At 50.8% G+C, this 24,814-nt stretch overlaps 1 protein-coding gene across 1 annotated transcript in view; it reads left to right on the top strand.

The window, feature by feature from the left end:
• The window catches only part of LOC106724754 (receptor-type tyrosine-protein phosphatase gamma-like), a 594,585-nt gene that overhangs the window by 565,686 nt on the left and 4,085 nt on the right, over window positions 1-24,814 (top strand). The window contains exons 9-10 of the mRNA XM_014533217.1: window positions 18,458-18,642; window positions 21,583-21,691. Of these exons, the coding sequence (XP_014388703.1) occupies window positions 18,458-18,642; window positions 21,583-21,691 (294 nt within the window). The remainder of the gene's footprint in view (window positions 1-18,457; window positions 18,643-21,582; window positions 21,692-24,814) is intronic.

The raw sequence follows: 24,814 nt of genomic DNA, 5'->3' as shown, positions 1-24,814 counted from the left end.
AACTTGGTAACCAACCACTCAGCAGTTCACCTTAGCACCAGGTCATTTGCCACCAGAAGTGTAAGCAGAGCCGCAGCGGACTGAGTACAGCACCCACCTCCTCATTCCCCTGCTGCGCTCTCCAACTCGTGTGCACTGAGCAGCCTGGGGGGGCTGCCTGCGCTTCTGCGCCCCGTCCTGGCCTCTGTCAGGGTGATTGGATGTACTGGAATAGAGAAAACAGAATCAAGCCTTTTGATGCCAAGAATGAGACACATTGGCCGTGTGAGACACCAAAGACAAGGGGGCAAAGTCATCTTAACATTGTATTCTTGCTGAAGAAGGACTTGTAATGGATGTCACCCAAAAAAAGTCTAAAGCTTTCGTTCCAGTAAATGGAAACCGTATTTAGGCTTGTTTAAGGGCCATGGAGTTGGCCAGCCTGCCCTGTATCGGTAAATAACGTGGACAGACTTGAGGGTTTAATGGGCTGTCATTTCCGTTATTCTGCAACACACCCGGGGCACTCGGAAGATGGTTTGGTGATTAAGTGCCGAATGCTGCCCATTGTGAAGACTTTTGGAACAGCGAACAGAGAGAAATAGCTTTCCTCCCAACAACATGAAACATATGGTTTATTAATTTAATGAAACCTGTTTGAATCACAGTGGGATCAAAACCACTTGATCTGATAAATTGATTGGATGAATTAATTAAAGTGACACTGTATGACGTAATGAAAGCAGAGGAAGTGGCAGGGACACTGGGCTGCCCGTGGACCCCGTTCTCCTAAGCCAGGGCCGTGCTTTTTGAAAAATGGTCTTTGCTTCTGTCAATGGAGGGATCCCTTTTTTAGCCACATTTTCAGTTCGTGTTTTGGTTAACAGCAGTGTGAGGACATGTACCACCGCGTGAGAATGCTGAGGGCCTAGCCTGCTTCCAATTGGCACACACTGAGAGCAAGCTTTAACTTCCACCCAAATTAACGAAGAAGTGAATCCACGATTGCTTTCTCAGACGTGGACATTGACATCGAGGTTGTCTGCTATTTGGGGAGAAAATACTAATGTTGTTCTATTTTCGGTTTGATCCCACTCCTCACCATGCTAACGAGCTTGAGTTATTTTCTCTCATTAAGAGAAGCTCTGATAGGAGCACCTAATTCCTTGCAAGGAGCCCTCCCAAAAAAACTCGTCCCTCCGTTGGCTTGCTCCTTGCAGAAACTTTCACCCAGAGAAGTGCAGGGAAGCACGTGGTTGTGCAGCCTCCTCCTTTTAGAAATAACTACCATTTAGCTGTTACTTTTCCCGCTGAGGAATGATCAAGAACGAAGGCAAAAAGTAGGACTGGTTTTAAGGCTGTCCACACTTCTGGGCCCTCCCAGTTTTGAAGGTCATGCCATGTTACATCAAACATTTGTACATGCTTGGACATCCCGTGAGTTACTATAATTTTATGTTCTTCTTCTTCTTCTTTTTTTTTTTTGCAAGCCTCGTGTAGCAGTTTATTCTGAATTGACCAGCATTTGGCACTGTGAACATCGTCTCATTCCCTGAGATGTGTTCCTTTTGAAAAACAGGATTCTAGAGAACGTGCATTCTAAACTATTGCAGACGTTTCTTTTTAAAAGCTTTATTGTTGAAAGTATTACCTATGTCCCCTTACAAAGAAAGGTGCCTTTGATGGTTGGCATGGAGTTGATATTTCACAGACACTTCATGTAGCATTAACTGCCTCGGCTTCATGTTTGTAGCCAGTGAGTTTCTGGTCATCTGTCAGGCATCTCGCTTCCCGACTCCAGGCTGTGCCCGGAGCACCTGCAGCTGAAAGGCTGTGGGAGGGGTTTGTGTACCTGAAGCTGTGCGAGCCTCCTTCGTGCTAGTGTTTCATTTACTCCCCCAAACAACCTCTGTCGGGACTCAGTTTCTTTTATTTTTTATTTTCTAATCCTCACCTGAAGATATGTTTATTGATTTTTATTTTTTTTTGAGAGAGAGAGAGAGAGAGAGAGAGAGAGAGAGACAGACTAGGGATCGAACCCACAACCTAGTTTTGTGCCCTGACCGGGAGTTAAACCTGCAGCCTTTTGGTGAACTGGATGACACCTGGCACCTGGCCAGGGCAGAATTCACCTTCCATTTATCAAATATTTGTTGAGCATCTACTATGGCACTAGACACGAGGGAGAGGAGTTCCTCATCTCGGGAGGACATTTTAGTGGAGAGAAAGAAATCAATTGGCACACGTCAACCAATGGAAGAACTTCGTGTTGTTGTGAGATTACATCAGGTGGTGACTAAGTGATAGGAGGCGGGGAGGCAGTGGGAAAGGGATCTAGGGACCTGCCCTGGACAGGACAGGTGGTGCCAGGGAGCCAGCCCGGCAAAGTTCTTAGAGGGAGAGGTCATTTGCAAAGGCCCTGGGGCATGGGAGGCAGCATGGAGAGGTGGGCAAGCGAGGGTGAAGGGTGGGAAAGATTTTTCTTGCTAAGGATCTAAGGTTGTATTCTTACAGCAGTGGGAGGCCTCCGGAGGAGCCAAAGCAGAGCTATTGAATGAGCTGAAAGGTGTGTGAGCCCTCACTCTGTGATGTGAGGAGTGTTTGCAGAGGACCTGGGGTGGAGTCTGCCAGACCGGCGGGAGGCTGATAGAAATATTCCGGGCAGGATGCCAGTGGTTGGATGCCAGCGATCCTGGCGAAGGTAGACGTGATCCTTAGGGATGGATTTGGGACTAGAGCCTCTGAGGTTCCTAACAGTTTGGAGGGAAGGTTGTGGGGGTGCAAAGAGAGAAACGCGGTGTTGTGGTTTCTCTTTAATAGATGAGGGGACTGGGACTCAGAGAGAGCAGGTGATTGTCCAGAGCCCTTCGCCAGGAAGTGGCAGGGCTGCGCTGTGAGCCCAGACCCTCTTCTGTGCAAAGGCAGCGTCCGCTCAGTTTCCAAGGACTGCCAGGCTCCGATGAATCCACAGCGGAGGCCTCTCTGTTCTAGCTGCCAGCAGGCGGCTCGAACACAGTTTATTTATTACCCCTTCCCCGAACGAAGGAGCTTTGCAACTGGATGTGCTGTGGGAATATGGTGCTCTTCCTGAAGACCGGGGGTAGCTTTTCACAAGGAACCAGTCTTCGTTTGCTTGGCGTGCTTTTCGCAGGTGATGCTGGGTGCTCAGGGCACAGGCTGCTGAGGCCTTGATCATAGGCTCAGTCGCTGGGAGGGCCGGTGCACCCTCTCTATCTGGGCCATGGGGCCTTCTCGGCTGACGACCTTGTGCATCCATGAATCAGCAGGGCCTCACACAGTGCCTAGGGTATAGTAGGCGAACAGTCATTGTTCATTGAATGAATAAGTGAATGAGTGAATGAATAATGAGACAATATAAGGCACTGGGTAAGAATATAGATTTTGTAGTCAAGCACACCTGGACTGAAATTCCGGGTCAACCATTAACTTTTAAATCTTTTTTGCCCTAGTTAATGTCTAAGTCTTGTTTCCTTGTCTGTAAATGAAGATTATAATTACAGTCCCTCCTTGGCTTGTGGCCCTTTAAGTGAATCAGTGCAGGGAACATCTATGACAGAGCCTGGGACATGGGAAGTACTCTGCAAATAATTGTGCTTTCTTTTTAAAAAAAAAAAATATATATATATATATAATATATTTTATTGATTTTTTACAGAGAGGAAGGGAGAGAGATAGAGAGTTAGAAACATCGATGAGAGAGAAACATCAATCAGCTGCCTCCTGCACATCTCCTACTGGGGATGTGCCCGCAACCAAGGTACACGCCCTTGACTGGAATCGAACCTGGGACCTTTCAGTCCGCAAGCCGACGCTCTATCCACTGAGCCAAACCGGTTTAGGCTGTGCTTTCTTTTTTGTTGGTGTTAATCCTTACTCAAGGATATTTTTCCCATTGATTTTCAAAGAGATTGGACGGGAGCGGGAGAGACACACACACACAGAAACATCAATGTGAGAGAGACAACATCTGTTGGTTGCCTCCTGCACACCCCCCAACCAGGGCCAGTGATCGAACCCATAATCGAGGCACGTGCCCTTGACTAGAATCAAAGCCTTCAGTCCAAGGGCTGATGCTCAAACCACTGAGCCAACACCAGCGAGGGCTAATTGTACTTTCCTGTTTGTGGGTCAGCAGTGGCTTCTTTGTATGTTTCAGAACAACCTGCTACATGTGACATGGCCACTGGAGAATAACTTTCAGAACTGGGGACCATGCTCTCTTCCTAGTGGAAGTGCACAGCCTTGGAAATTGCTAAAACCTTTCCAATGAAATCCACAATCATCAGTGTGGCCTCCACACCCTGTCTCCCTCCCCAGCCCCATCTTGCACTTCACTTCCCTTGGCATCCAACCCTTCAGTCCACCAGCTGTTCCTTCTGCCTGAGAGGCCCTGCCCACCTCTGTGCCTGAGCAGCCCCTCTCAGCGCCTAAGCAGCCCCTCTCAGCCTCCATAGCTCAGCTCCAGGGTCCCGTCCCCAGGGAGGTTTCCTGGCGGCCTCGGCCGAGCCCCTTGTGTCTAAACACCAGTATTTTCTCTTTCAGCCTCATGTCCATGCATCTGTGTGATTTTTTTCCTAATATTTAGTTCTCCCATTCCCACATAAGCTCCATGAGACTGTCTTTTTGTCTTTTTGTTGTTGTTGTTGGAGCGAGTGCAGTGTTCACTATTAGCTTCTCAGTAAATATTGGATGGATGGATGGATGGATGGATGGAAGGAAGGATGAATGGAGGGAGGGAGGGAGGTGTGGACGGAAGGTGAGGAGGGAGGGAGGGACAGATGGACCGAGCTCACCCACACATGCCACGGGGCCAGGAGTAAAAAGATTCCTTTCACAAGAGGAGACACAGTGGGGCATGGGATCTCGCCGGGCTGCGTGCTCCCGTGGGAAAGGCTGGCCAGGCGTTTGGAGTAGGATTCCACGTCACTTCCCGGAATCGGAAAGGCTCCTAGGATTGGGGAAGCCATCTTCACCTTACCATAAGCCACTTGGATGGGAGCGTTCATCTCAGACACCCTGGAGAGAGGGCTTTCCTGTCCTTCCCAGGGAGCAGCCGCCCTGCCCGCCTCACAGTGAGAATGAGGCATGTGGAGGTGCAGGCGCCGTGGCGGACGCTGCCCGGCAGCCCTGCTCCTGGCTGGGGAGCTGTTGAGCTGATACCTGTAACAGGCGCCGAGGGCGGCTGTCGCCTTCACACTATAAATATTACCTAATTACTTAAGCCTCCGTCTCCAGGCAGGTGTGGCATTTTGATCTTCAAGGCCGACTTGGCCACCCTCCTACGGCTTCAGCTTTTCTTTGCTCTAGAAAAATCTTCCTCAGCATGGGCTTTGTGTGGGCGCTGTGGTGCTCACAGACAACGTCTGGAAACTAACCAAGGCCACCAGCACTCTTTCCCAGAGTGACTCACTTCCCCTGTCTCGATAACCAGGGAGCATGAGGCCGGAGGTGTGTGTGCGTCTCCTTGGAATCACAGGAGGAGCCCCGCGGAGACAAGTCTGTCTTCCCCACTCTCCCGCTCGCTCCACAGACACTCGCTGGTTACGGTGGTTTTTCTTCAGGGACAGTAACTTGGACAGAACCCTGGCTCTCTCCTGTCACAAGAAAGTCTCTCCCTGGCCGGTGGCTCTGTTGTTTGGAGCATCGTCCCATACACCCATGGGATTCGATCCCTGTCAGGGTGCGTACGGGAGGCAGCTGACCCATGTTTCTCTCTCACATCGATATTTCTCTCTCTCTCTCTTCCTCTCCCTCTGAAAATCAATGAACATATCCTCGGGTGAGGATAAAAAAAGAGAAACGGTCTCACCTCATCCGCCCTGAGGCCTGTCTGTAAATTGGAAGCCCGCATCCAGTCCTCTCAAGTCATCGTTTCTTCTCAGCACAGCTGGTGGTTGTCATGGTTGCCACATCACTCTGGGGCCCTCCCCGGACTGGTTGTGTGATTCCGAAGCACCGGCGTGGACCAAAACGAGTGTCTTGGCTGTTCTGTTTAAAATCTATGCCCGTGTTCCGAAAGCGCTGTCTGTATGTCTGACACTAAGTACTAACAGGTGTTATTTATCAAGCGCACGGTGCCTGCAGTTCCCATGCCCCTGAGCTGGCACCTGCAAAGGTTTCCCAGGAGAGGGAGGAAGAGAGACCCTACTCAGAGAAGAGAGTAGTAACCACTGAGAACTGGGCACTCACCAGGCAGCCAGAGCCCAGCTCCTCGGAGCAGAGGGACCCTGATTCCGGAGGGTGAGTGGCCGGTCCCGCCCTGGTGCTGCACGTGAGTCCCCGTGAGGGGCACTGCCTGCGCAGAGCCTGGTCTGTCCATGCTAGTGGCAGCCCTCCCCCCCGTTTTCCTCTGGGTCCTCTTCTCCAAGCCCAAGCGGAGCCACTTGACGCCAGTTCCCAGGTGAGGGAGACCCTGGAGCCATACCATTGAGGGCATCCTTGCCACAGGCCAGTTGGGGCAGGTGCCACATCTAGGGGTCAGACCCCAGCGGGCATCCCAACAATCAGGCTCATCCTGCGGCCTCCCTGAGCCAGAACTGATAACGAGGCAGGTGCCAAAGCTTATTAGTCGAATGTCAGGCAAGACCCAGGACACTCTTTTTAAATATACAGTGGGGCCTTGACTTACGAGTTTAATTCGTTCCGTGACGGAGCTCGTAACTCAAATTACTCGTATGTCAAATCAAAAAGTGAATGAGTGAGACACGTGATGCTGGGCTGATGTTGTGGCGTTCACTGTGACGTTCGCTGCGCCAACTAGCGGTGGGGTATCTGAAGCTGGCTCGTAACCCGAATTTTAGCTCGCAACTCAAAGCAAAAAATCGGCCGAGAGACGGCTCGTATCTCGAAAAACTCGTTAGTCGGGACACTCGTAAGTCAAGGCCCCACTGTATTAGGTAGCAGGCCTCGGTGATACCTAATTCTAAGAGAAAAATTATTTTAGGGCCAAATAAGAAAGAGGCGAGGGCACCCTGGCCTCTGTCTCTTAATCACGTAGAGTCAGTGGTTTAATGAAGCCTGGCCAAGCCGTCCGTGTGGGTCACTGATGCTCGCTCGCCATGGCCGTTGGGGTTGCTGACAGACAGCTCCTGGGGCGTAGATCTGAGGTGGGGTGTAGGTGACAGTCTCCAGTTCCCGAGGGCAGCTGTGGGCCTCTGAGTGACCAGGTGTTTCTTCAGGATAAACGGGCCGTAACGATTCTCAGTGGTGGGAAGTGGGAGACTGAGCTAGAGGAAGCCCGGCTCCAGCGCAGGGTGCTGGCATCTGCCCACCCGGCCTGCACCGGCCTCTGGTACGGACTCTGGGCTCAGACTACCTCAAGGCAGTGGGAAGCCTTGGAAGTTAAAAGGTGTCGCGTGGCAAGGATGCTGTGTTCGGTGAGAGAGGGAGACGTCTACTTGGCCCTTTCGGCAGGAAATCCCAGCACCTTCAAGTTGAAGGAGGGAAGGGCCCCCGGGTACATGGGACGCAGCCCTCCACCCAGGGTTCCAGAGGCAGCTGTCGTCAAGTGGGGCCGGGAAGACGCATCATCCTGAACTTTGCCACCTCCCTTAGCGCCACGCTGAACAATGCGTTTTCCTGCACAGGACATGGGCACCTCCCATGGCCAGTAGCTCGCAGAGGAAGAGGGAGGTGGCGTAGGAAAGAAGACTTTAAGGCGGTGGGAGAGGTCAGGAATAGTATCATGGGGGAGAGTCAGAGGCACGTGTTCACCTTTGCCCCCCCACACAGGCTGCCGCTGTGGGATTGAGCGTGTGGCTCTGTTACATGCACAGCAGACACAGTGCACGGTGCCCTGACGGGATAAGGAAGTTTGCAAACTTGCTGTCTTCCATGGCAGTTGCTACACAGAGATCGAATACTCCATCATTGGCTGGGAAGCAGAATTGCACACCAGGGCTTGTTCGTGGAATGGAGCGGGTGCTGTTGGTGATGTAGAAGAAACTCCACAAGTGAAGTAGGAAATGTTCTTCCTCCTGAGAAGGGAAATAGCACCCTGTCAACCTCCTGTCTTTCTTCTTCACTTTCACACAGAACACTTCACTTCTGACGCTTCTGGTCACCACCTGTGACCAGCAATTCTCTGCGACACCAGCTGGGTGTCCTACAGTTTAACTCAGTTCTGACACCATCTACCTGGAGATAGTGTCAGATCCCACAGGTTGAGGCCTCAGTCCCACAAGACTCCTCCCACCCACGGCAGATGCCAGTCACAAGTAACGGATCCCCAGGTTACCCACAACTTCTGTCTGACTTGGGTACACATCAGAGGTTCCCACAAGTCCCTCTTTGGGTTCCATTAATTTGTTAGAGTGGCTCACAGAACTCAGGGAACCACAATCACCAGTTGATTAAAGGATGTGATTAAGGAAACAGATGAACAGCCAGATTGGAAACTCCCTGAACCCCATACTTTTGGGATTATTATTGAGGCTTTGTCACGTAGGCATATCAATTATTAAGTCTATTTCCAGACCCCCTGCCCTCTCTGGAAAAGGAGGGAGGGGCTGAAAATTTCCAGTTTCTAATCACGGTTTGGTTTTTCCAGTGACCAGCCTTAATCCAGAAGGTATACAAGCCCACGCAGTCACCTCCACAGAACAAAAGATGCTGCTAGTGCTCTGATGACTAGGAATTTACAAGGAGTTTAGGAGCCCTTTGTCAGGGACTGGGGACAAAGACCAAATCCTATATAATAAAAGGCTAATATGCAAATCTACCGAACAGCGGAACGACCAGTCGCTATGATGTGCATTGACCACCAGGGGGCAGATGCTTAAGGCAGGAGCTTTCCCCTGGTAGTCAGTGCGTTCTCACAGGGGGAGCGCCGCTCAGCCAGAAGCCGGGCTCATGGCTAGCAAGTGCAGCGGGGGTGGCGGGAGCCTCTCCCACCTCTGCGACACCACTAAGGATGTCTGACTGACAGCCTAGGCCTGCTCCCCTTGGATGTTGTCAGTCAGTCATCCCCTAAGAGCTCCTGGACTGCAAGAGGGCACAGGCTGGGCTGAGAGATCACCCCCCGCAAGTGCACAAATTTTGTGCACTGGGCCTCTAGTCTTAGAATAAGAGAAGACATGCAAATAGCCAACAGGTACATGAAAAGAAGATACTCAGCATCATTAATCATCAGGAAATGCAAATCAAAAGGACAATGAGCTATCACCTCAGGCCTGTTAGAATGGCTATCATCAGAAAGACAAGAAATAGCCCTAGCTGGTTTGACTCAGTGGATACAGGGGTTTTCTTTGGACTAAAAGGTCCTCCAGTTCAATTCTGGTCAAGGACACATTCCTGGGTTGCCGGCCCAATCCCCAGGAAGGGGTGTGCCAGAGGCGGCCGATCAATGTTTCTCATGATTGATGTTTCTATCTCTCCCTCTCCCTTCCTCTCTGAAATCAATAAAAATAAAAATAAAAAAAGAGACAAGAAATAACAAGTACTGGCAAGGATGCAGGTGGCAATGCAAATTGATGCAGCCTCTGTGGAAAACAGTATGGAGGTTCCTCAAAAAAGTAAAAGTAGAACTACCAACTTCTGGGTGCTTATTAGAAGGAAACGAAAATCCTGACAATGAAAGATGTCTGCACTCCAGTGTTCACTGCAGAATTAGTCAAAATTAGCAAGGCATGGAAACAACCTAATTGTCCATGGATGGATGGAAGGATAAAGAAATTGTGGCATATATACAGTAGCCTATTGTTCAGCCATGAAAAAAGAATGAAATCGTGCGACAACATGGATGGACCAGAGGGTATTGTGCTAAGTGAAATAAGTTAGACAGAGAAAGATCCATACTATAAGAGTTCTCTCATATGTGAAATCTAAAAACAAGCATGTTTATAGATACAGAACTGATTGGTGGGGGTTAAGTGGTGGGTGCATTTCTCCCTATAGACTGTAATCTCCGGGAGGTCAAGAGCCTTATCAACTTGTGTTCACCTTTGTGGCTAGTTCCTGGGCAGGGTCTTGGCGTATAGTAGGTCCTCAATAACTGTTTAACAATAGTAAAGAAATTGTGGCATATATACAGTAGCCTATTGTTCAGCCATGAAAAAAGAATGAAATCGTGCGACAACATGGATGGACCAGAGGGTATTGTGCTAAGTGAAATAAGTTAGAGAAAGATCCATACTATAAGAGTTCTTTCATATGTGGAATCTAAAAACAAACACGTTTATAGATACAGAACTGATTGGTGGGGGTTAAGTGGTGGGTGCATTTCTCCCTATAGACCGTAATCTCCGGGAGGTCAAGAGCCTTATCAACTTGTGTTCACCTTTGTGGCTAGTTCCTGGGCAGGGTCCTGGCGTATAGTAGGTCCTCATTAACTGTTTAACAATAGCTACTCCTTAGAGCACACTTCCTACACGTCAGCCAGCAGGTGCTTGGGCACGTCACGCATTTATCTAAGACCACGTAGCTGGTACTTCCAGAACTGAAGTAGTCTGACGCCTGAGTAAATACGAGGATGAATGACCCCTTGGATCTCGGTCTCGAAAACAGACGTGAGCAGACGTGATGATGGAGCCAGCAGCCCCACTGAATTACAGTGAGGAGTTGATGACATAATTGGTGAAATGCGCTAACTCAGCCCGGAGCCAGGCTTGGACTTGGTACTATTGCTGTGTCAGCACAGACTGGCACCGAGGGAAGGTCTTGGGCGTGGTCAGCCTGCACGCTGCGTATATTTCCAGCATCCCTGTGAGAGCCTGAGGAACCTGGAACTTAGTGTGCATTTCTGATGGGGGAGGATGGTGATTGGGCAGCAGCGGGTGTTAGAGTGGGGCCTTGGAAGAGGTGAAGGCTGGAAATTGCAGACCCTGGACTCTGATCTGTCACTGAGAACAGAGAAGCTGGGAAGATAGAGAGGAGGAGTGGGAAGGAAGCTTTGTTGTGGGAAGGATTGTTAACCCGCAGAAGCAGCCATGGACCTGAGGCTAGAATAGGCGCATAGCCCTTCATGGGGCCGTTTTCATTCTTTAAGCACTTTGACTAACCCTCCTGACAGCTTGATTCCCACCCGCAGATAGGAAGGCAGATGTGGGAGGTGTCTGAGGCTGCAATGTGCACGACCCTCCGGTGTGGGATGTGACAGATGGGGTCCCCGCTCTGAACCCTCCTCCCCACTGTGTCCTTGGCCAGCCTGGGACCCCAGTGCTCTCACTCATCTTGAGTGGGGAGAGTAATTGAAGTGCCTCCTGGATCACCTGAGAGGAACCCCCGGCCCGGCCCATGGGTGTCCTAGGCAGCTGGCAGCTCCAGCCAGATCCTGTTGGGAGCTGTAACTCCCCGGATGCTGGAGCGGGTCCCGCTGCGACCCCCTCCCTCTAGTTCTGGCACCTGGCCCTGCACACTCCCTCTCCGGAGACCTTGGGCAGGAGGGGAGGGAGGGGGCCAGGTTCCAGGTTTGCAGTTCTGCCTGGTCGGCTAGGGGGATTTGTGTTCACGGAGCCCTCTTTGATACCCTTCAAAAGGGAAGTCCTTCCCTGAGGCCATTTCTTTGGAAGTTTCCCCTAACCGGCTCCATATTCAAGGTTTCGAGCTGAGCTGGGGCGAGAAAGGAAACACAGGCATTTGAGCTGGGGGACGGGGGGCGGGGGGGGGCAGCTGACGTGCTGTTACATTGGAATGGTCCCCTCTACCTGAGAAGGGACAGTGCCCACTCTCTTCCTGCCCGGTCCCCTCCCCTGGCTCAGGCCAGGCTGGCCGGACAACACCCTTGGGGTGTATGATCTCGCACCCCACTCCCACCCCCAGTTTCATTCTGCTGACAAGCTTGGTGGAATAGTGGCACCACGCGGCTGTGTTTGAGCTGTGCTGTCTACCTCTCGGAATCCTGAACAATAATTGGCCTGTTGCCTCAGGAGAGAAAAGGAGGAGGCAGGGTGCCTGGGAGGACCTTCAACTCAATAGTTTAAGGCACTTGGAAATTACACCGACTTCACACCACGGATCACAGTGGTGTATCTAACACCCCAAATGAAGAGGGGTGGGGTGGGGTGGGCACCTCCCATGCACTTGCGGAGCCACTGAGAAAATACCCTTGATGTTGCTTTAGAGCCAGAGGACCGTGGGCTCTGCTAGAAGCCTTTTCACTATTCAGGAAAGTCTAGGTTCACAGTCAAAGGTGGCTCAGATTGAAGACAGAACTTCTCAGGGCTGGCGTGGGCATCGTCCGAGGGCTGTGTGAAGCAGGCAGACACCAGTGGGAATGGAAGCAGCCCGAGGAGGGGGGCTGGTGCAGGGAGCACCTCGCAGGGGGATGTGTTTAGAGAGGCTGCCAGATGTGCTGGGGACAGAGGTCAGTGCTGAGGACACGTGTCAGCAAAGGTGTGGCCTCCCTGTACCTTCGAGGCCTGGGATCAGCAAACCCAGACTCACCCACCACCACCGTTTGTACGGCCATAAGCTGGGAATGGTTTTTATGTTTTAAACGGTTGAAAAATCACAGGCAGTGGAAGACTTAATAACACGTGACCAGGATGTGAAATTGACATGCAGCGTCCATGAGAGAAGTTTGATTGGCGCACAGCCACACTCATCCCCATGCATGTCGCCTGGGCTGCTTTGTGCTCCGAAGGCACAGTTGGGTATTTGTGATGTATGGAGACTGTATGGCCCGCAAAACGAAAATATTTACTACCGGCTATTGGCAGAGCAACTTGGCCAGTCCTGCTCTGAGTCCTCCTGGTGCTCTGCAAATGCCTCCTCCAGGTCTGGCCACAGCGAGGTGGTGGAGGGAGACAGACAGCAGAAGGGAAATGTCTGTTCCACCTGCCTGCCCCATACATCTGGATGCCACTCCCCCACCTGCAGACCCCCGGCCCGCAGCTCAGAAGTGGTCTGTGGAGGCCAATGGGGAACTGAAGTCCTGCCCTGGTGGGTGGTCCTGTCAGAGGGAGAACAGACATGCCTCCTTCGTGGACTCAGTGCAGTACTTTCTGGTACACTGAGGTGGTGGAGTTCTGTCTCTTCATTCCAAGCAGCGATACCAGGCTCCATTCGCTGACCAGGAGGTACCTGCATGCCTTACTGAGGAGAGCCCACAGCAGCAGTAAAACTCCAGCTGCGATGCTGTAATGCATCATCCCCCTTTCCATCAGATTGTGTGTCTGCTTTTCCGCGGGTAGGAAGAGATACCTGGACGCCGACTCCCCAGCTAGCTCACGATACTCATCTCTGGGCGCTGGAATTTGGGGTGATTTTTTTAAAAAAAACTCTTCTTACTTTTTTTGTACTACTTGGGTTTCTTTTTAAAAACATTAACATGAATCATCTTAATCAGCAAAGTGAACCCAGCTATTTTAATTTTAAAGAATAAATAACAGTGGTTGCATCTGCGTGTGGGTGATAGAATTATTTATGTGGTGATGATGGAACCATGAGAGATATGCGCATCCCATGCAGCCCACTGCCGGTCAGCATAAGGAGGTGAATGGGAATATGGCAGGAGCTGAGAGAAGATGCAGAAGTCAGGGTTCTGACATGGTCGTCACTGCAAGGAACCGGAGCTCCCAGTATATCAATCTTGGTTCATTATTGGCATGTGCAGGTCTTTTCCTGACTTTCCCCTGCTCTGCCTTCCTGAGAAACTTGAAGGTTGGGGTATTTGAACGGTATGTCAGCGCCACCTAGTGTCCACGCTGCCACTCAGCCTCGTCTCTGTGGAGCCTTCGCTCACACTCTTTGTTTGATGTCCCTGCTCCGGTGGCATTTGTGTGGCAGGCGGCGCGATGCCCCCAGGGTTCTCTGGGGCAGTGGGGATGCCTCATTAATTTATCCTTCCTCCTGTCGCAGCCACAAAGCAGAGCTCTCGGCTGCAGCGTGATTTGGCATTGAAGAGCGAGCGGATGCCTCCCTGTCAGAACCGATGTCCTCTTTTCTCCAGCGGCCAGCTCCTCACAGCAGGGCCGGTGCCTCCGGCGGGGACGCCGTCCTGCTCCCTGGGGCGGCCTGGGGCTCAGGGTTCTAGGGGAAGCTGGCTATGGTGGGCTCCTGGGAGACACCACAGCCACATCACGGTCCCTCTGGCTTACCTCCTCCCCTCAACCACCCTTCCCGCCCCCAGTGCCATCCTCACTCTAACCATTCGCTCTAGAACCGCAGTTCTTCATCCTCCCTCCCTGGTCTCCAGCAGCGAGCAGCCGGCAGCACCTGCTCCCCGGCTCCCTCCTCACTCCAGTCCCCCAGATTCCGGCTCAGCTGAAGCTCGAGGGATCTCTGCAAAGTGCAAACCCGCCTGTGTCCTTCTCTGTTCACGTCTTTCCCGTGGCTTCTGGGTGCTCTTAGGATGAAGACCGGACGTTTCAGCTGGGCCTCTGCGGCTACCACTGAGCTGCCCGGTTTCCTCCCGCCTCTTTCTCTGAGCCTTGGCCCAGGCCTGGCTTCCCTCAGTCCCCAGGCCCCTCCCTTCCGTGGTCCCTGGGCCTGCCCTCCTCTCTCCCCCTGACTCAGCTCCCAGGGTGCCTTCCGCAGTCTTCCCCAGGCCCATAGCTGGGTCCACGCCTCCACGCTGAGCTTGGACAGTACTGAGTGCCTCTCCTCCCCTCCGTCCTCCCATCCAGGAAGGAATATCAGCTCCACAGGTGGGATCCTTTGGGGACCCCCATCTCCCCATTTAGACCACTGGTTCTCAGCCGGGGGTAATTGCCCACCCCCACCCCCTGCCCCGGGGACATTTGGCATTACTGGGGGCATTATTGATTGTTATAATTTGGGGGGGTGGTGCTAAAGGCATGTAATGAGTGGAGGCCAAGGATGCTGCTAAACACCCTACGGCAGGGGTCCTCACACTTTTTAAACAGGGGCCAGTTCACTGTCCCTCAGACCGTTGGAGGGTCGGACTATAGTTTTAAAAAAAACTATGAATGAATTCCTATGCACACTGCACATATCTTATTTTGAAGTGAGGTATCTGGGGAAAGAGCTTTCGAAGTATAGGGAATAGCAAGACTAGGGTGGGCAGGGGTAGGGGTCAGGCAGAAAAAAAGAGAAGGATTAACGATTATTATCTTGCAGACCTTCAGGTAAAAAAGTAAATGTGGAAATAGCAGATCTGGAGTTTATTTGTTGAGGGAACCAGCGGGCTCAATGGTTACTCAGTTAGACAGGCCCTGCATCGGATTCTGTTTGATGCCAAGTGCTCTGCATCCCTGGCATCTTGGTAACCTGCATGAGACATCGTGAGATCATTAAGAGGTGGGCCCACTCACGTGGCCTATATCTCTAGCCTTTCCAGAAGCCAGGGTGGACCAGATACATGACACGCTTCCTTTTCCTCTTGGATCGTTGGGTGAGTTTCTGCTATACTTTTCTTAAAATCGATTCTTCCTCTGCCCTTTTACTGGATGTGAAGAAAACCCAGGTTTTGATCTACACCAGGGGTCCTCAAACTTTTTAAACAGGGGGCCAGTTCACTGTCCCTCAGACCGTTGGAGGGCCGGACTATAGTTTGAAAAAAAACTATGAACGAATTCCTATGCACACTGCACATATCTTATTTTGAAGTAAAAAAACAAAACGGGAACAAATACAATATTTGTATTTGCATGTGGCCCGCAGGCCGTAGTTTGAGGACCCCTGCCCTACGGTGTCAGGCCCCAAGAGCAAACAGTATCTGGCCCAAATATCAATAGTCCCAAGGTTGAGAGACATGGCCCCGACTCCGAGCCCAGTGGCAGCAGGAACCCCAGGGGCTGGGAAAGCGCACACTTGGAACTAAAACGTCGCTATTAAAGGCTGACTTGATAGCTCAGCCCTTTGGTAGGTGGACACAGAACCCGTGTCCCTTCAAACCTGCGCCACAGGGAAGAGGAAGGGGGGTGAGCCTGGCTTTCCTGTGCCCACGTTGGGGAACTATTCCATGAGGTCCTGCTGGGCCAGCCAGTGTGTGTGTGTGTGTGTGTGTGTGTGCGCGCCTTTGCTTTAAACTTATTTAACGTCTCATTTTAAATTTATTCCCTCTGATATGCTTACAGTGGTGTTTGATCTACAATTTTAGTTGGTTGGGGTACCCCACAGGTCCAATGGCCTGGTTTCTATAAAAAAGTCATCAAGGGGAAAAGATCAGGTGACTATGCTAGATTAAAAGAGGCTGAAAAAGCTGCCCTGGCCAGTGGCTCAGTGGGTCAGAGCATCGTCTCGTACATCGGAAGCTTGTGGGTTTGACTCCTGGTCAGAGCATATACCTAGGTTGTAGGTTCAGTCCAGGCAACCTATCAATGCTTCTCTCTCACATAGATGTTTCTCTCTCTCTCTCTCCCTCTCTCTCTCTCTCTTCCCTCTCTCTCTCTCTTCCTTCCTCTCTCTCTAAAAAGTCAATGAAAATGTCCTCAGGTGAGGATAAAACAATAAATAAATAAATTTTTTAAAAAGAGACTAAAGCCTTATATAATGAAATGCAACTCTGGTAAGGGGGACATGGCTATAAACAATCTTTTGGAGACGATTGGGGAAGTTTGAATACGGGCTGTGCATCAGATAGTACTATTGAATTACTGTTTATGTTCTTAGGCATGATCGTGGTTCTAGGGTTTTGTCTTCGCTCAGGTTGCTGTAACAAACTCCTATGGGCTGGGTGGCTTACAAACAACAGAAATTTGTTTCTCAGGCTCCCGGAGGCTGGGAAGTCCAAGATCAGACCCCGCAGGTGCCCTGTCCGGTGAGAGCCCACCTCCTGGTGCATAGTGCTGCGTCCTCACTGTGTCCTCCCGAGAAGGGCGGGGAGCTCGCTGGGACCTCTTTATAAGGACACTAATCCCACACATGAGGGCTCCACCCTCATGACCTAATCACTTTACAAAGCCCCACCTCCCAGTGCCACCACATTTGGATTAGGTTTCAACTTGAATTTGGGGGCACAAAACACTCGGTCTCTTGCAATCAGATGGGGAATGTCCTTAGTCTTAGGAGAGGCAGGGTGGGCTATGAAGGAGTGAAGTGTCAGGGAATCTGCAACTCGCTTATGATGCCTTCGCAGGAAAACAGTTGTATGTGTGATTGTGTGTGTGTGTGTGTGTGTGTGTGTGATTGTGATTGTGTGTGTGTGTGATTGTGTGTGTGTATGTGATTGTGTGTGTGTGTATGATTGTGTGTGATTGTGTGTGTGTGTGTGTGTGTGTGTGTGTGTGTGTGTGTGTGTGTGTGTGTGTGTGTGTGTGTGTGTGTGTGTGTGTGTGTGTGTGTGTGTGTGTGTGTGTGTGTGTGTGTGTGTGTGTGTGTGTGTGTGTGTGTGTGTGTGTGTGTGTGTGTGTGTGTGTGTGTGTGTGTGTGTGTGTGTGTGTGTGTGTGTGTGTGTGTGTGTGTGTGTGATTGTGTGTGTGTGTGAGTGTGATTGTGTGTGTGTGATTGTGATTGTGTGTGTGTGGTTGTGTGATTGTGTGTGTGTATGTGATTGTGTGTGTGTGATTGTGTGTGTGTATGTGATTGTGTGTGTGTGATTGTGTGTGTGTATGTGATTGTGTGTGTGTGATTGTGTGTGTGTATGTGATTGTGTGTGTGTGATTGTGTGTGTGTATGTGATTGTGTGTGTGTGATTGTGTGTGTGTATGTGATTGTGTGTGTGTGATTGTGTGTGTGTATGTGAGTGTGTGTGTGTGATTGTGTGTGTGTGATTGTGTGTGTTGAAAGAGGGAGGGAGCCCTAGCTGGTTTGGCTCAGTGGATAGAGCGTTGGCCTGCAGACTAAAGGGTCCTGGGTTCAAGTCCAGTCAAGGTCATGTATCTTTGTTGCAGGCTCCTCCCCAGTCCAGACCCTGGTCAGGGCTCATGCAGGAGGCAACCAATCATTGTGTTTCTCTCACATCAATTGTGTGTATGTGATTGTGTGTGTGTGATTGTGTGTGTGTATGTGATTGTGTGTGTGTGATTGTGTGTGTGTATGTGATTGTGTGTGTGTGATTGTGTGTGTGTATGTGATTGTGTGTGTGTGATTGTGTGTGTGTATGTGATTGTGTGTGTGTGATTGTGTGTGTGTGTGTGTGATTGTGTGTGTCAAAAGAGGGAGGGAGCCCTAGCTGGTTTGGCTCAGTGGATAGAGCGTTGGCCTGCAGACTAAAGGGTCCTGGGTTCAAGTCCAGTCAAGGTCACGTATCTTTGTTGCAGGCTCCTCCCCAGTCCAGACCCTGGTCAGGGCTCATGCAGGAGGCAACCAATCATTGTGTTTCTCTCACATCAATATTTCTGTCTTTCCCTCTCTCTTCCACTCTCTCTCTACAAAAAATCAATGGCAAAATATCCTCAGGTGAAGATTTTAAAATAATAATAATAATTTTTAAAAAAGAAAGAAAGAGAGAGGGAGGAGAGATGTGGCAAAATGTTGAGGGCAGGTTCAGGTGACGGGAGTGGGGTGCTGTGTGTGCTGCTCTGTCAGGTTTCCGGGCCTGGGCTCTGGGAACACAGGGCGGGCCAGTGAGGGGTGTGGTGTCCCGGAGCCCACTGAGTTTGCCGTCTGTCTTCAGTCTGCAGCTCCCCGCCCATCCACATGAAGGTGCAGCCCCTGAACCAGACGGCGCTGCAGGTGTCCTGGAGCCAGCCCGAGACCATCTACCACCCGCCCATCATGAACTACATGATCTCCTACAGCTGGACCAAGAACGAGGACGAGAAGGAGAAGACCTTCACGAAGGACAGCGACAAAGACCTGGTAAAAGTCGGGGTGCCTGCTGCCCTTGCAGTGAGGAGAGGGACTCCCGCCGCATCTCTGCCAGGCACTGCAGGCAGGTCCCGGCCTCACGCTGCTGCAGGGCAGTAGCTCCGGTGTGGACCGTGGCCGAGCCTGCCTGGGCCCCATCCGCCCTCACACTCACCCCCCAACGCCACCCGGAAAACTAGTTCCTTTTTTTTATAATTGGGCCCTTTAAACGGACTCCTCTGTCTTTCATTCTATAGAAACAGAAAGCTCTGTTAAGGCCTTTTCATCTGACAGGGTTTTGTGGATGTGAGATGCTGTGTGCATGTGCAGCAGACTCTGGCACGGGAAGCAGTGTGGAAGGACCCGCTGATATTGCTGCAGCTCTTCCTCCTCTTGCTCTTTCCCACTGTCACCGCCACCATGCACTGCCCACTGCCCGCACTCCCCTTCCCATCGGATCCCCTCACCTTCCTACCTGGGGGATCCCTGGGACCATGTCATGTTTAGCCACTGTTCTCGGTCTCTCAGACACTCTGGCATCTGACCTCACCGTGAGCTCCATGCACAGTTCCACACTCTCCGTAAAACGTGCATAAATGTTTAGTGGCCAACACCCCAGCAAAGCCCTTCGGAGCAGATGTTGGTGGCCGCTCTTCCTCCCCTGTGAAAGCAAAGCCTCCAGCGAGCACTAGTCTTCACGTCTCTGCAGAGAAACTCAACGTGACGCAGTCGGATTGGAGCGCCTCTGCTTTCATTGTTAATCAAAGGCAGGCTCTGGAAGAATGAAATCCGTAACTGTGTGTGCACGTGGCAAATGCAGTCGCACCGAGTGGGATTCTTAATGATCATTCCCACTTCTTCTCCCAGCACGGAGTCCCCGGGGCCCATTCCATCAGTGATAGAATAAAACCTGGCGTATTCCTTTAGATGAAGATTCTTTTTCTTCATTTTCACTTATATTTTCAATTTCCCCACTAGACATAGTTATCTGGGTCCCATTAGGGGACGAGGAGCTTCGTGAAATCAGAGAGGAACCTACCGGAAGTTCCCCGAGGTTGTGATGTGTTTTGACCTTCCTCTTGTCGCCGCTGGGAACCCACGAGGGGTTTTCTCTCTGAAGTAACGATGGCTGCATTAATCAGCAGAAGCTGCGTAGGCGCTCAGGCGGGTCTTGTTCTAAGTGAAAAATAATTAAGCACGCGAAGATGAATAGATACTGGCTTGGCGTGAATCCAGTAAATCCCTGTGTCGGTGGAGCGGGGACTTTGCCCTGAACAGGAGCCTGGGTCAGAGGTTTGGAGGAAGAGGCGTGAATTGGGTTCAGAGAAAGAGAGCGATGCAGAGAAAAATATGCTCTAATTGCAAGGTCTTTTTTTTTTCCCCCTGAGAATTCCTAGGGGTGGCTAGTTTCTTTGGGGACACACAAGATTAATTTTCTTAATTCCTTGGGAAGCCAAGTGTGCTGACTTAGCAGCAACAAAACTGTTCTCCAACGGATGGTTGCTGTGGCCTGGAAACCTCAGAGGAATATGTAAGGTCAGTGCGGCCTTTTCCAGGTCACGTGCCTCTTCCCCATCCTCCTACAGGCCTGGGGGCGGATGTTACCGTTAACCTTCTCCAAAAGAGATACATACATGAGGCTTACCGTTCACTAAGGGGACGTCACCTGCTGCCCTCACAGGAGCCGGGGGCTAGGCCGCAGCAGCAGGTGTGGCCACGGTACCACTTAACGCCCGGTCAGAGGTTTCGGTGGCTGCAACGGGAAACCCGCCCAGCGGTTAAGCTCCAAGGCTGCTTTTCATACTCAGCCCAGAACCCACATTTCAGTGGCAAGACATTCATCCATTAGGGAAGTCTTTGGACTCAGTTGCTTTTTTTGTTTGTTTCTTCACAAAGCAAGCACTGTCTGCTTTTCAGGTACTTTCTCTTTTCTCATTTTTAAAGGCCCTGAGAATAAAGCTCTGAGGAATGGGGACCTGGATTTGGCAGGTGTCTAATGACTAGGGATTGGCAAACGTTTTCTAGAAAGAGCCAGGTTGTAAAGATTTTAGGGTTTATGGGACATAAGGTTGCTGTGGCAACAACTCAACCCTGTCATTGTAGATACCACCGTAGGTACATGTAAAGGAATGGGCGTGGCTGTGTGCCAATAAAACTTTATTGACAAAAACAGACAGGGGGCCAGATTTGGCCTGTGAGCTGGAGCTGGCTGGCCCTGTGTTAGACCAGGGCCATTCTTTCAGTGGTGTGGTGGGGGCTACGTATGAACAGGTTTGCCTGGCCTGCGTCACCTTGCTTTCACAAGGACCCTGTGAGGTCGCTGTTTCTCTCCCATTTTACACAGGAGGGCAGCAGAGGCCAAAGACTGAGCACCTGGCCCAGGTTCAGCCTGTGAGTGGGTGAAAAGGCTGCATCTCACCTTTCCTGACCGTTAGCCAGGTGTCCTTTCTGGCATCTTGCCCCATATTACCCATGGAGAATGTATGACAAGACCGTAACACTGCAAAGACAGACATGCAGAGATCTTGTTGCAGATGTTTAAACTCTGCCTGGCTCTGGAAAGCAGTCCACTTGGTGATTTGAGAGGCCGTCTCGGGTAAATAATGGCAGTCTATAAGGGATATTAGTGATGGAAGGAGTCCAAGACTCGTGAGTATAAAGGGGGCCTAAGACACAGTCCGAGCCTCAGTTAAGCATCGGGGTCCAGACTGATTTGGTTCCGTCTTATCCTGCACATTTCAGTGTTGGAAGCAGATTCCTAGGCCAGGTTCTCTCTGACCACTCTTCCCTTCCAGAGGGAGCCTTTGGTCCATGGGAGCATCGTGTCCAGCAGGTGTTTCCGTGGCAACACAAACCTGAACGTGGTTCTTAACATTACTTTAGGTTTGGCTTAGAAGGTGGGTGTGTGCTGGCCTCCACACCTGCTCACTGCTCTTCTTTCTTCACCTACAGAAAGCCACCATTAGCCATGTCTCACCTGATAGCCTTTACCTGTTCCGCGTCCAGGCCGTGTGCCGGAACGACATGCGCAGCGACTTCAGCCAGACGATGCTCTTTCAAGGTAAGGCCGGGTGCCCTGAGCCCTGCCCCTGGTGCTGGGTTTTTCCTGCTCGGGGGCTTGGGCAGAAGAACACAAGCCTGGCCTAGGAATCTGTGGGGCTTTAAATCCCGCCTTTTAGAGTTTCATAGGCCCGGAGAGGGAAGAAGAGGTAAGTGGTGATTTTTACTATGCTTGTGTATCTGGCTGTGTCAGATCACAGAACCCCTCTTGGATCTAGCGCAGTGATGGTGAACCTATGACAGGCTGTGTCAGATCACAGAACCCCTCTTGGATCTAGCGTGACCCTAGAACCAGAGCCCAGACACACATCGCTCACCTTCCAGCTGGCGAGCCACACTTGGGCCCTGCTTGTGGGACCTTTGAGCATCTTGAGAAATAGGTATTTGTTCCTGTGCATTTGGGGGACTGGCAGAAAGTTCTAGGGCCAAGGCTAGGGTGAGGCAAGGGAGGCATTCATCTAGGTGCAAAATTTAAAGGGCTGCAAAAAACGCGGTAATTAAGACACATGATATTTTAATGGAGTATTTTTTTAAAGCAAAGTCAATTAAAACAATTCATGAACATCATATCAGAATTTTAAATAAAGACAGGAATTGACTCTGACTTACTCACTCTAACCCAGTTATTTTCAACCCATGTGCTAGGAGAAATTTTAAAACATGCAATGCCTGACGAATTAGTCAGGGGCACTGACTTCCTTTCCCTTAGTTTGTCAAATAAAAAGATGAAAAGAGCCAACACAACCATGGCCGTCCTGTGTGAATGAACCAAAATTATACCTATTTTTTTGTCAGATTGGTAAAAAATATATTTTTTGGTGGGCTGCAGAATTTTAGCAGTTAGTTTGTGTGTGCCAGGAGATGAAAAAGATGGACAATCACTGCCCCAACCCCATTCCAGTCCTAGTTCCAATAAAACTTTATTTACAAAACCGGCTGCTAGCCTGTGGGCCATGGTTGCGGAACTGGTTTGCGATGTGGGCTTAGGCCAGCGTGGAGGGACCAGGGCGTGGGCTTCGCTCGGCCAGACCAAGGTCCTCCCCATGAGGCCCTCCTCTCGGGTCCTCAGTTTCAGGGAAACCTCCTACCAGGCCAGTGGTCCTTCACCTTTTTGAGTCCTGTATCTGGTTAAGGCGTTTCCCTGGAAAATGCCAAAACTGAGCATTTTCAGGGGCCCTGGAAAGCCTGTAGGACCGGCAGCAGCGTTGGCTGAAGCCTGTGAGAAATGCCCATCAGGGACCCTCCCAGATCAGTCCCCTCAGCATATCTGGGGGGAGTGGGGGTGGTCTGAGTCCACACGTCTGGGTGACGGCAGGCACACTGAAGACGGAAGTCCTGGTTGAGAACTGGGGCCCTGGAGGAACGGCCCAAGTTTGAGTCCCGGCTGCACTTTGTATTTCTGCAAACCTGAGCATGTTTATTAGCTTTTCTAAGCTTCAGTTTCACAGTCCGACACGTGGTTGTGTTAACAGTGCCGACCTCACAGCATCCTTATGGAATGCCATGGGCTGATGCCTGTTAAGTAGTTCGCATAGTGTCTCTGGTACCAACTATAAATATCCCCTTACTGTTAGGTTTGATTTTAAAAGTACTAAGTGCTAAACCCCGGGTAAGCAGCCCTCCCACCTAGATGCCCTCCCTGGATCCCTTCCAGCCCTACCATTTTGCATTTAGTGTTTAAATGTTCTTTGCATTTAATGTTCTCATTATCTCATCCTTCCGTTTAAACTAATTGAAGTTAGCATGCTGTATTTTTTCACAAATAACTCATGCTTGTGTGCCCACCTGGGCTCTGAACACGTTGGCCCCTTGCCTGTGCTGAGGAGGGAGCTCAGGCCACGGCCAGGCCTGTGCCGGCCCCGGGAAGAGAGAACGGGCCGGAGTGGGCGCCCGCTGCGGGCGGGGCGGGAACCTTGGACACACACATCATGACCGGATTGCATGCATCCAGATGTGGTCTCCGTGGGCTCCGACCGGGAGCTGGGATCCGCAGAACTGCCTTTCCTGACTAACAGTCCCCCTGGGCTTGCTGGCTTCTGCGTGGACTTTGAAAAATGAAATGTTTGTAACGTAATATAATTCAAAAAGGCCTTGTCAGCTACAAGCTCTAAGCGTGGAGTATTTAAAACGTCTGATCGCAGGGCTTGTTGAAATGGCTGCTGTCTCCAGTGTCCGTAGGCTTCTCTGCTCAGCAGTGGACGTGAGCTCGCTCCCTCTCTGTGCTGTTTGTCCCCACAGGGGGACGAGGGGCACGGACCCTTCGCTCCTCCCACAGCGGCTTCGGCATGTGCCCCGCAGCATCCAGGGGGAAGTTCATGAAAACGAAGTCTTAGTGGAACCAGCCGGCTGAGCCAGGAGAGCTATGAGCAGTAGAGGCCAGTGGACAACACTGATCGCAGGACTTCAGCTTGAACAGGGAAAGGAAAAAGCTTAGAGAATTTGTGGGTGCTTCCTTGGGTAAACTTCACCTGTGGGTTGTTAAAAATATATTTTGTTAATATGAGGAAGCCACATGGAATGTTTTTCTTATCATAGTAAATATGCCAATATTTATGTTCTGAATATGTTACATTTACCTTACTGTGACCAATGTAATAGTAATAATACAGAGTGAGTCACAGTTACAGAGCGTTTGCCCCTAAGTTGTGTCATCTGACCTCATGGCAGGTGTAACACGGGCGGTATTTATTGTTCAGAAGGGAAATGGTGCTGGGGCAGGTGAGCAACCTGTGAAAAATCACTTGGCTGCTACGCCAGGTCTGGATTCCTTTTTCCAGAGCCGATCATTTCTGCACAGCAATGGACCGTCCCCAAAGAGTAAGCATCAGCCATGTGCCCCAGTCTCCAACAAACACATAACGTCCTGAGTTATTGTTCAAAGCCTCTCTGTAACTCTCCACAGTCGCAGAAAATAGGGATTCCTGAGATTCTGTGTGAGCCACAGGCCTGTAGGCAGCCTGCTGCTAAGCTGATGGATTCTCTCTTAAGATGATCCTATATAATAAAAGCCTAAGATGCTAAGTGTCCTGTCGTCCAGTTGGCCGTTCAACCAATCATTTAGCTAATGATATGCTAAAGCCGCTCAACTGTTCGCTATGACATGCACTGACCACCAGGGGGCAGA

Source organism: Myotis brandtii, unplaced genomic scaffold, assembly GCF_000412655.1.
Source record: "Myotis brandtii unplaced genomic scaffold, ASM41265v1 scaffold954, whole genome shotgun sequence".
Classification (NCBI taxonomy): Eukaryota; Metazoa; Chordata; class Mammalia; order Chiroptera; family Vespertilionidae; genus Myotis; species Myotis brandtii.
Note: the sequence above shows the minus strand (reverse complement) of the source record. Positions and strands in the feature narration are given on the sequence as shown.